General features: G+C 44.4%; 1 protein-coding gene across 1 annotated transcript in view; it reads left to right on the forward strand.

The window, feature by feature from the left end:
- LOC310643327 (uncharacterized protein) overlaps positions 1–12437 on the forward strand; it is a gene marked incomplete at both ends in the record, with an annotated part of 69649 nt that overhangs the window by 37480 nt on the left and 19732 nt on the right. Inside the window, 7 exons of the mRNA XM_083367635.1 lie at positions 1635–1703; positions 2272–2340; positions 2434–2502; positions 2962–3030; positions 5441–5512; positions 6717–6785; positions 12128–12199. Coding sequence (XP_083223761.1) covers positions 1635–1703; positions 2272–2340; positions 2434–2502; positions 2962–3030; positions 5441–5512; positions 6717–6785; positions 12128–12199 — 489 coding nt within the window. The remainder of the gene's footprint in view (positions 1–1634; positions 1704–2271; positions 2341–2433; positions 2503–2961; positions 3031–5440; positions 5513–6716; positions 6786–12127; positions 12200–12437) is intronic.

The raw sequence follows: 12437 nt of genomic DNA on the forward strand, positions 1-12437 counted from the left end.
TAAAGAGCAGTCAGGGTTGATCTCCTCTAGGACTGACCGGTTTGAACGCCTTGCAGTCCAAGGGGCTCGCAGGAGTCTTCTCCAGCACCATAGTTCAAAGGCCTTTGGTGGTCAGTCTTTCTTATGGTCCAACTTTCACAGCCATACATTGCAACTCGGAAAACCATGGCCTTGACTATATGCACTTTTGTTGGCAGGGTGATATCTCTGCTTTTTAGTGTGCTGTCTAGATTTGCCATAGCTTTCCTCCCCAGGAGCAAGCGTCTCTTAATTTCTTGGCTGCAGTCCCCATCTGCGGTGATCTTGGAGCCCAGGAAAATAAAATCTGTCACTACCTCCATTTCTTCCCCATCTATTTGCCAGGAATTGAGAGGACCAGATGCCATGACTTGGTTTTCTTAAGGTTGAGTTTCAAACCAACTTTTGCATTCTCCTTCTTCACCCGCAACAAGAGGCTCTTTAGTTCCTCTTCACTTTCTGCCATTAGATTGGTATCATCTGCATATCTTAGGTTGTTGATATTTCTCCCGGCAATCTTAATTCCAACTTTTGATTCATCTAGCCCTGGCCTTCTCATGATGTGCTCTGCATATAAGTTAAACAGGCAGGGCGACAGTATACAGCCTTGCCGGACTCCTTTCCCAATTTTGAACCAATCAGTGGTTCTGTGTCCAGTTCTCACTGTTGCTTCTTGACCTGCATATAGGTTTCTCAAGTGCATAGAAGTCTCTTATTGCTAGGTGTAATGTCCAGGACATTCTTGTTCAGCGTTGCTCAGAAGATAAACGTAAAAATCAGTTGGTTTCAATGTCAATGAGACACCAGGAAGACTTTCCTATTGGTAGTCCCAAAGATGCTTTTTCCAAAAGGCAACTGGATTTTCTTGTTGTTTTTTTCTTTGAAAACATTTTGCTTCTCAACCAAGAAGCTGGGAAAAGCACCTTTGGGACAGTCATGACCTGGATGATTGAGAATCTGCATAGACATTTCCAATTGGTAAGAACTATCTAACAAAGTGACAGAATGACCCAGGAGGTAGTGGAGGCTCCTTCCTTAAAGAATTTAACCTGAGGCTAGATTTCTAGAGTGCTCTGGTTGTGGATTCCTGCTTTGGGCACATGATTGGAATAGATTATTCCAAGCCTTACATACTATAATTCATTGACTATGCTTTATGTCAGGGATATACAAATTTTGCAGAACAAAAGCATCACTTAGGGCTACACTGCCCAAACATCCCACGTTGTTGAATACACAGACAAGAGCAGCAGGATTCTTATATGTGACATAAATAGATGATTTTCAGGAGCTCTCTAGATTAATCCTCTTTTCCTGGGAATAGAGAGATTGCAGCACAACAGCCCCTATCCCTGAGCCAAATTATATTTCTCTACCCTTAGGCTTGTTCCATCCTATTTCTTCCATTGTTTGCTGATTCCTTTAGGTCAGAATGGAAAATGTAATATTTCTTCAAAGGTGTACCTTCTTCTTGCATTCTTAATATTTCAAATTATATTTCTATAAGGCCAATAGTCCATTTGGACAAAGTAAAATCCTACCCATCTAGCTATCTGTTTATCCATCATCTCACTTTTAACTGATAATTACCATATGATTTTGTTTTCTCCATTCAGGGTGATCGTGGTTTTGAAGGTCCCAAAGGACCTCGGGGCCAACCAGGCATTGGCATAAAGGGTGAGAAGGTAAGTCCTAAAAATGCCAAGGGATTGACTCCATCCAAATAAACTTGAGTGCCCTGACTGATAGGCTCAAAAGGTGTAATGAAGCAAAATAAAGAGTTTGCTTTTTTCAGTGAAGGTTGAACAGTGCTGTAGTGAGCTGGTAGATTTATATCCAATAAATCTATTTTAGCATTTTCTTCTAGTAAAGGGTAAATCGAAACGAAGCAGCTTTTAGTCTGTAGGAAAGTTAAGTTTTAGAAGAAGAAGAAGAAGAAGAAGAAGAAGAAGAAGAAGAAGAAGAAGAAGAAGAAGAAGAAGAAGAAGAAGAAGAAGAAGAAGAAGAAGAAAGAAAAATTGCACATGCCTTTCAGCTCCCAAGAAACATACCTACAGTATTAACTTTGAGTTAATTTGTCTTTTAAAAAATAGAGCATCTGCCGCTCATCTCTATTTAGATCATAATAAAATATAGTACAGCTTATCTGTATTGATACTATACAAATTGCTTGCAGTGAAGATTGCAGTTACTTGTAGGGTAGCTCAAGGGTCTGCCTGTTGTATTGGTAACTAACCAGACTCTATTTATCAGGGTGAAATAGGTCCACCTGGTTTGCCTGGACCTATTGGATTACCTGGAATTGGGATTCAAGGCGAGAAAGTAAGTTAGGCACAAACCAAGGTTTTAAAACTGTTCATTTCATTATAATGACTTTTATTCGTTTCTATAGAGTTAATATAATTTATTTCCTAGGGGGTAGAGGGCCCTAAAGGACCACTAGGACCCAGAGGGCCACCTGGGCAGGGGTTACCTGGGCCAAAGGTGCGTAAGTTCAACCCTAACAGAAATGTCTTGGCTAGATGTTTTAGATCAAATAATTTTAGAAAGACTAGTTCTTGCTCTTCATTTTTCCAGGTTTAAGCAAATTTCTGTGATTATTTTTTTGGGGGGGAAATATATTATTTACGTATCTAATAGACTGCTATCCCAACTTTCCAGTCCAAAAGAGTGCTCAAGGCAGCTAACAGGAGAAGAAATGCAAAAGCAAAAGCAAACTGAGATGCCTTTTCTAAAGTCAGGAAGAATAAGGACCCATTTGGATTTCACTAGGAACATGTTGTGCAGTGTGGGAAGGAAATGGGATGAGAAGCATTAAAATCTGAAAACTTGGGCCACGGAGTTGAATAGTGGCAGAGTACCTTTTCCTAGTGTTAAGGTAATTAGCATCTGGTCTTGCTAACATTGAGGTTTCTAACACTATTGCAAAACATGTTGTTTAAGGGCGATCAGGGTTTACCAGGAGAAACTGGAGCTCCAGGAGAACGAGGCCTTGGAGAACCTGGTGCAAAGGTACAGTAGTTCTTAAAAGATTGAGCATTTAAAATGCGGATAACCTCTCTCGTGGATAAGTATTACCAATATGCTGATGATACTTACTTATACATTCCTGCCTCTGGCCACTCAAGTGATGTTATTGAGATTCCTTCTTACAACCTAAAGGTTGTAAAGATCTAGACATGGAGGAACTGGCCCTGATTCAAGACTGAATAACTGTGGGTTTTAGGTTGGGAGAGTTGTCACCGTTGAGTCTAGACCAGGGGTCCGCAACCTTGACAACTTTTAAGACTTGTGGACTTCAGCTCCCAGAATTCTGGGAGCTGCCTGAGGAATTCTGGGAGCTGAAGTCCACAAGTCTTAAAGTTGTCAAGGCTGCAGACCCCTGGTCTAGATGAGGCACCACTCCCCCCTGTCAGACTTGATGTGCACTTTGGATGTCCTCCTGGGATTGTGGCTCTGCTTATGGAACAAGGGCACCTGTGGCCAAAAGGACTTTGCAGGAATCTATCTTGAGCACTGGTCGCATCCTTTCCTGGATCAGAAGGGTCTGCTTATATCCACCCATTCCTTTGTTACTTCCCATTTGAATCATTGCATGGGTCTGCCCTTGAAGAACTTTTGGAAACTGAGCCTGGTTCAGAAAGAGATCGCACAACTGGCTGTGTGTACATCGTGGTCTGCACACATATTACTATTCCATGTGAGCTGCACTGCACTGCTTCAATAGCCTTCCAAGCCCAATTCAAGTGCTGATGATTACCTATAAAGCCCTATATAGCAGGGCTTTTCAACCAGTGGTACGGGTACCACCTGTGGTACATTGGCACCTGGAAGGTGGTACACGACCATCCTAGAAAAGTGGTTGCAGGGGAGGGGAATGTGGTAGCACCGCACAAGCCTGAGCGAGAGATGGCTGGAGCTGCAGGGCTGTCAGGGCTCAGCGAAAGCACCAGGATCAGTGCTTCTTTAGGGCTGTCAGGGCTCAGTGGAAGCGCCAGGATCAGTGACAGGCTCCAGTTGGAGCTCAACGCTGATCCCGGTGCTTCTGCTGAGCCCAGAAGAAGTGCCGATCAGCTGGAATGTTGCAGCATCTCCAGGGTCTTCTGATTTACATTCAGATGCTTGGCAACTGATTCATATTTATGACGGTCACAGTGTCCCAGGGTCATGTGAAGTGACCAAAACCTGCTGCAACCACCCAGCAGACAGGGGGAGGAGGAATAAAAACCAAACACCCCCCACCCCACCCCCGTTGCCAATCCTCAACAGAAATGCTCACAACAATGAAAACCTTGGACAGGAGGAAAAGCGCCACCGGGCGGGCAGGCAGGTGTCTTGTTCGGCTGTGGCTTGGGGGGCACTTTTTTCAGTGCCATTGTAACTTTGAACAGTCACTAAGTGAACTGTTGTAAGTCGAGGACTACCTGTACTTCATCACTTTTTTCCTTTTTTTTGGTCATCAAGTTTTAGACACCTTGCTAGGCGATTGGTGGTACTTGGATGTTGCCATATTCTAAAAGTGGTACAGTGGGTGACAAGGTTGAAAAGCCCTGCTATATAGTATAGGGCCAAGATTCTTGAGCAATCACCCAGCGCTTGTAATTGCAGATCCAGCAGAGGGGCATGTTCCAGATTGCCTGTATGAATCAATATCGACCTGTGGAAATTAGGACCTTTTCAGGTAGAGCAACTGCCTGTGGAACATGTTCCCCCCTCCCCCACCTTTCTTGGCTTTTTGGAAAGCTATAGAAACCTGGGTGTTGCTTCAGACTTTAGGGTCAGGATGTTTGCAGAGTCTAGTTTGTGTTTTTGCTCTTTGCTGATGGAAGCGTTTATAAATTGCCTGGCATCTTTTACCCCCTTGTTTTTATATTTATGTTTCTATTTTTACACATTAGCCACCCACAGTTATTTAATTAGGTTATTGTATAGTTATCTAATTAGTCTGCGCAGCCATTTAGATTTATATCATAAGTAAATAAATAAAACCTTAAAATACATTATGTATCTGACTGTAAAATGCACACAATTGAGAAATCCAGATATCTGTCCCAATCCAAAAATATGCCCACTTGGAAGGAGATGATCTGCACAGCATTGTTTTCTCTATACAGTTAAGAGCAGAAAGAAGCCAGCAGGGAAGATCTCAAAAGGTGATCACATGATCACAGGGCACTGCAACTGGTCGTAAGTGCAAACTGGTTGTCAAGCACCTAGATCGTGATCATGTGACCACAGAGGTGGTCATTGAGGACTGGTCATAACTACTATCCGGTAATGTGATAACTTTGAATGGTCACTAAATGAGTGGTCACAAGTCAAGGACCACCTATAATCTTTTACATGCTTGTCAATTCTGCATTAAATAAAATCCAGATGTCCTGTTTCTTTTAACAACTTTTTCCTTTCTCCCTTACAACAGGGGGAGCCAGGTACTTCAGGTTTGGCAGGATTACCTGGGCTTCCAGGAGAAGATGGTGCACCAGGGCAAAAGGTTTGATTGCTATTGTTAAAATAGGCAGAAAGTGCCAACCTTATTGATTTCCCTTTCATCCCTCTTACATCTCAGGGAGATAAGTCTGAGTCAATGAGAGGGTTTTTTTTACCAGTGTTTTTTTCATTTCTTGGACTTAAAAACATATTTTTGTAACTGTCACCGCATAGTTTCTCCAAGATTTATCTCTGGTTCATCACATTTTTCTGGAATTAGGCAGTTGCCCTCTGCAGCTCAACGGCAAAGGAGAAAGTACACTTAGTTTAAAGAATTGCAAGTAGGTGCTTGTCTGCTCCTACGTACATTTTGTCTTCCTGATGAAAATGGATTCCAATAAATAGGTAATATACTTGTCCATTCTAACCACCAATTTGCCAAAAGGACCAGTGCTTTTTTTGTAAAAGAAAAAGGTGCCGGAACTCACACATTGTCGTACAACCCGCCTTGTCTACGCTACAAGGTTCCATCCAAAAAAGGTGCCGGAACTCCGTTCTGAGCGTTCTATGAGAGAAAAAAGCCCTGAAAAGGACTATAGTAAATGTACATTACAACTTCATAACACCAGCTCCACCCTTTATAGTAGCATTGTTGGGTTGCACCCAAATACGTAAGGGGTAGGCTTTGCATTGCAATTTGTGTTTCCTCGCTTGTCTTTTCCTTGCCCCCCCCCGTGCTAAGTAAGTCAATATTTAGAACAAATAATATAGATCTCTATGTCCCATTGCTCGGTGTAGTATATATAAGATTTATTGCTTGCACAATCCTCTGCATGCATCATCTTGTCATAATCTCACACTTACTTTATAGAGAAGATTAAGCAATAAAACTCAAAGATTACAGAAGTGGGCTGGGACTGTGCTCTTCCTTTTTAGAAAACTCTTAGCCATGTAATCAGTCAAAAGACGTGATTAGCTAATCCATCTTTCTTTAACAGGTTAAAAAAATGGAATAAATGGTGGGGAAAAGCAGGAAGGTTGCAAGTAGAAGATGATATATGGGATCCATTAAAGAATACATAGTGATGGCAAATAAAAAGTGCCTAATTAAAAGCATTGTGAGATTGCACATAAGTACCTTTTCTCGAAGACATACTGTATTGTAGGATGCCATTCAGGGTCTTCCTTATTCGTAGAGACATAACCTCTTACTACCTACCTACACTACACCAAAATATTTAACGCTCGTATACTATGCTGTGTTACAGGGAGAACCAGGTTTACCTGGCCCACGTGGTCCAGAAGGTGCTCCTGGAATTGGAATTCAGGGTGAAAAGGCAAGGAATTATCTGTTCATTGTTTCTGGAATTATCCTGCCAAAATAAATAAAATATTTTTCCTGTTATTAGAGGCATGAAACACATTTTTAGAAAATGGATTTTATCAAGCATTTTTTTGTTCGGAAATTCAGTGTCAGATGTTGAGTGTTTGGTTCGAATTGACGAGGACTCAGAGTGGTTAACACTGAACGAGTTTATTGAATACACAAAGTCAACTGTCAAATGTCAAATCTTGCAACCCTTTTATAGAGAAAGCGTTTGAACTGTAACCAATACAAACTGTCTGTTTTCCCGCTCCTTGGTTGTGGCGTCCAATGATTGCACCTTATTTTCCCGCTTTAAACCTTGCAAAGCTGCACAGTGTTTGCAATATCTTCTATGGCTTATTGCTAACTATTTACATACACAACACCCCTTACCCCCCAGTTGGTGTCATTTCTTTACAAAGTCCTTTAGGTATTTTGGTGGCCTATGTATTCTAGAAGGGTATCTGTTACTTTGGCTGCTAGGGGCCCCTTTTCCTGGTTGACTGCTTGGCTGCTGGTTACTATGCTGGTTACTACTGGACCTGGGCTCAGGGTTACTGGCTTCAGATGTACTGCCTTGTGTATTAGGTTGTGTTTGGGATTCAGTTGTCACTGGCCTACTTCGCAGGGGTATTTCCCAATCAATTGGACTGAATTGTTGTTGATGGGCATCTGGAAATATGTCATCTTGCCCCACCACTACACCACTTTCAGGCCAAATGTTATCTGTACTGTTTGCCCTAACTGAGCTTTGGTCCCCCTCAGCTGGCACACACCCACTAGATCTTTTCCTCAGCTGGTCTATGTGTCTTTTACAGACCCTATTCCCTTCCCCCTCAATGATGTATGATAAGGGACCTAAGATTTCAGTTACCACCCCAGGAATCCACTTATCCCCTTGGGCGTAGTTCCTGGCCCAAATCAAGTCCCCCACTTCAAATGTTCTGTTAGGAATGTCAAATTCAATGTTTGGTTGGAGTCGGTCGGGGTGTAGTCTGTCCAACTTGGTCAAGATTTTTCTTCCCCACCTCATTTCAGCTGGACTTTTCCCTGTAGCCGAACAAGGGGTTGTGTGTTGGGCCAACAAGAACTCAGCTAGTCTCTGATGCCAGTCACCTCGAATAATTCTTTTAAGCGCGTCCTTCGTGGTCCTCACGTTCCTTTCAGCCAATCCGTTGGTGGAGGGGTGGAAGGGTGCAGAAGTCTTATGCTTAATCGAGTTGGCCTTGAGGAAATCCTGAAATTCAATAGATGTGAATTGTGGCCCGTTATCAGACACTATTAAATCCGGCAACCCATGAGTGGCAAAGAGGCCCCTTAATGCCTGTATTGTTCTGCCTGCCGTTACTGAACTGACCGGTACTACTTCTAGCCATCTAGAGTAGCTGTCGACCACTACAAGGAACGTTAACCCCTGGAAAGGTCCAGCGAAGTCAATATGAATCCTGGACCAAGGATTCCTAGCTAACTCCCATTTATGTGTGCGGATGTGTTGTTGTTCAGGCCTGGAACGTTGGCACAGATGGCAATTGGCAACGCATTCCTCAATGTCTTGGTCCAATCCTGGCCACCACAAGTGACTCCTAGCTAAGGCCTTCATCCTTACTATTCCAGGGTGTCCTTCATGCAATTCAAATAGAATAGCTGATTTGTGGATTCCTGGGATTACTACACGAGTTCCCCAAAGTAAGCAACCCATATGAACTGATAGTTCATCCTTCCTTCGGAAAAATGGACTGTATTTTACGTCTGGGTTGGCGTTGGGCCAACCGCTCATGACCCAGGCCATTACTCTCCTTAAGATGGGGTCCTTATTGGTTGCCTCCGCTATGTCTTTAGCAGTTAGGGGCAGATCAGGAATATCTTGTAGGGACATTACTTGTCCCACTGGGGCAGGGTCCTCCTCTGTTGTGCTAAGGGGCAATCTGCTAAGAGCGTCTGCATGACCCATGTCTTTACCTGGTCGGTATTGGAGGGAAAATGAATATGCTGAGAGGAAAATGGACCATCTCAGCATCCTGGGAGACATAATTTGGGGAGTCTGTTTATCTGTGGTAAACAGTCCCAGCAGGGGTTTGTGGTCTGTCAGGATTGTAAAGTTCCTGCCATACAGGTAGTCGTGGAACTTTTTAACTCCTGCCACTATGGCTAAAGCTTCCCGGTCAATTTGAGCATAGTTCCGCTCTGCCTTGGTTAGTGTGCGGGAGTAGTAAGCAATGGGTCTTTGCATTCCCTGGGTGTCTAAATGGCTGATTACTGCCCCGACGCCATAAGGCGAAGCATCGCACGCCAGGTAGATTGGTCTATTTTCTATAAAGTGGGTTACAGTTGAGCTACTGGAAAGGATATCTTTTAAGGTCTGGAAACTCACTTTGTGCTTGTCTTGCCAATGCCAAGGGGTCTTCTTATCTAAAAGCCTGTGCAGTGGTTCTGCAATGGCAGCCTTATGTGGCACAAAAGTGTGATAAAAATTTACCAAGCCTAGGAAGGCCTGTAGCTCAGCCTTGTTCCTTGGTTCAGGAGCCCCTTTTATTGCTTTAATTTTTTCAGGGGTAGGGTGGACCCCGCTTTTGTCAATCCTGAACCCCAAAAAATCAGTGGATTTAACCCCTATGCTACATTTTTCCTTTTTTAATTTTAATCCAGCCTTTCTAAATCTACCCAGTACCTGTTCCAGCCGCTCTACTAACATTCCTTCATCTTTTCCAGCTATTAGGACATCATCAAAGTAAGGGCATACTCCAGGTATGCCCTTTAAGGTCCTCTCCATCACTTCTTGGAAGATGCCTGGAGCAGCTGCAATCCCAAATTGCAGTCTGTGGACTCGGAACGCCCCCTTGTGGGTAACAATTGTTTGCGCCTCTGCAGCCTCTTTGGAAACAGTCAACTGTAAGTACGCATGCGCCAAGTCGAGCTTGGCGAAGATGGCGGCGTCCTGGATCGTGGCGAGGACCTGCTTCACCGTCGGGACCGGGTAAGCATGCTTTTTCATTCCAATGTTGAGGGTCGCTTTATAGTCGGCGCAGATCCTCACATCCCCATTGGGTTTGAGGGGTGTGACGATCGGCGTCTCCCATAAACCGCCCTCAACGGGTTCTAAAACTCCGAGGCCTACAAGCCGGTCGAGCTCGGCCTCGATTTTTTCTTTTAAGGCAAAAGGTACCCTCCGGGCCTTTAGCCTGATGGGATTTACTGAGGGGTCTAGGTTAAAATTAATGGGGGGCCCTTTGTACTTGCCTAGAGATCCATCGAATACGTCTGCAAATTCTTTGCAGACGGATTCGAGGGTCTTATTTTTAATCACAGAATTTATTCCCCCTATCCAAATTCCCAGGGCAGGAAACCAATTAAGCCCTATTAAGCTAGTCCTATTCCCCTCCGTAACTACCACATCTAAGACCCCCTTAAATCCCTTAAAATTAACTCTAAGGCTGGTCTTTCCCTTTACGATTATTGGACTTTTTTGGAAGTCCGTTAATTGAATATTTGTTGGGCTAAGTGGAATTCTTTTTCCACTTAGTTGTTCAATTTTTTTCAGGGTTTCAGTGGAAATTATCGACACTGAAGCCCCAGAGTCGATTTCCATTCTGCAAGGAACCCCTTGCAGAAGGACTGTGATTTTTAATTTTCCGTCCGGAAAATTGTGCCCCCTTCCCTGCCTTTTCCGATTGACTCGGGCCACCTCCCCTGGGTTTGAAAATTTCGCCCGGGATCTAGGGGTCTCCTTGCCACTAGCATTGGGGGTTACCTTACCCTCTGGCCACACATCGACTTCATTCAGACGGGAGTCCCGGACGCGGTTTCTGCAGATGGCCTGGATGTGGCCGGTCTTGCCACAAGCCCTGCACTTGGCGGTGCGGAATCGGCAGGAAGCGCGGGGATGGTTGCCGCCACAGCTGCCGCATCGGTTCTGGGTGTCGTTGTCGCGCGGTCTGGTTGCGGTGTCCCGCCACGGTCGTTGTGCCCCGGTCGGTGGTCTCTGCGGTGTTGCGGGTTGTTGCCGGCGGCCGGGTTCGGGCCCTTCGCTTCTAAGTTGTCTGGGTGCCATCTTCCCAAATCGCCTGGAGACTTCGGCGATCTCTTCCTCCCACTGCTGATCCACCTCCCCGCAGTCCACATAGCCCTCTTGGTTAATTTCAGGTGCTGTCGCCATGCTACTGCGGGGGGGGTCGCGATACCCGGTAGACTCATACGTTAGGAGTTCGTCGAGCACTTCCTGTAAATCGCCAGTAGGTTTGGCGATTATTCTGTTTTGTAATTGTTCATCGCGTAAGCCTAGCACAACTCTGTCCCGAATCCTAATTTCTAAATTATCGTATTTGCAACGAACTGCGGCTTCCCTAACGGCAGCGACGAATTTCTGTATGGATTCCCCCGGTCTCTGATTTCTCTTCTCGAAGATGCGCCGCCAAAAAAGTTCGGACCTTCGGGGAGTAAAGTGCACCTTTAGTTTTGCAAGGAGGTCGGCATAGGGCACGCTGGAGACTGGTTGTGGCTGGCACAGCCCGACAGCGACTCTGTAGACCGGTGTGCCGCAAATTGTCAAAAGTGCCGCCGCTTTTTTTCGGTCGTCGGTGATTCCGTTCACTAACAGGAATCCTTCGACCTGACCAATATATTCTTCCCAATCTTCGGGGAAGTTAGGGTCAAATTCCTTCAATGACCCGATTTGCGCCATTCGGAGAATTTTTTTCCTATTCTGCCGCGGCCGCTCGGTTGACTGTGACTCGCTCAGACTTTGCCGCCTTCACGACAATTCTTCCTAATCTCTGGTCTTCTGTCGATCCCACCTTCGTCGCCAGTTGTTTGGTTCGAATTGACGAGGACTCAGAGTGGTTAACACTGAACGAGTTTATTGAATACACAAAGTCAACTGTCAAATGTCAAATCTTGCAACCCTTTTATAGAGAAAGCGTTTGAACTGTAACCAATACAAACTGTCTGTTTTCCCGCTCCTTGGTTGTGGCGTCCAATGATTGCACCTTATTTTCCCGCTTTAAACCTTGCAAAGCTGCACAGTGTTTGCAATATCTTCTATGGCTTATTGCTAACTATTTACATACACAACATTGAGAGTGTCCTTTCTTCTCTTCGTTTTCTTCCTGAGCCCAGATCCTCTAGAGCAGATGTTAAAGATGCTCAAGGAGGAATTGTCTACTTCTAGCTGTACTGACCAAAGCAAAATGTCTGTCTTTATGTACAGATACATGCTGAATTTTCCAATGTCTCTTGCATTTGCAATAATTTTCTGTTTACTTTCCTCAAGAAAATTAAAGCACATGGTGTCTGAACTCCTTCTAAAACTTTTTCTAGGGCGATCAAGGTCAAAGAGGAATACGTGGTTTGTCAGGACCAACTGGAGTGCCTGGACCTGCCGGGGCTAAAGTATCACCTTATTTTTTGTTCTTATTACGATATCTGGTCTTTCAGCAAACTTTATGGCTGAGACTTCACTTGATATGGTCAAACTAGCCATGATGTATGCCATATACTGTAGCTTGCCATCACATTGCTTGTTTATTTATTTAATAGATATATATGGCAGCCCATCTTACATATGTTAGACCATGGGTGTCAAACTCGCCGCGTCACGTGGCGTGGCGCGACATAGCGTGACTTTTTT

This window comes from Vipera ursinii (genome assembly GCF_947247035.1).
Source record: "Vipera ursinii genome assembly, chromosome: 1".
Lineage (NCBI taxonomy): Eukaryota > Metazoa > Chordata > Lepidosauria > Squamata > Viperidae > Vipera > Vipera ursinii.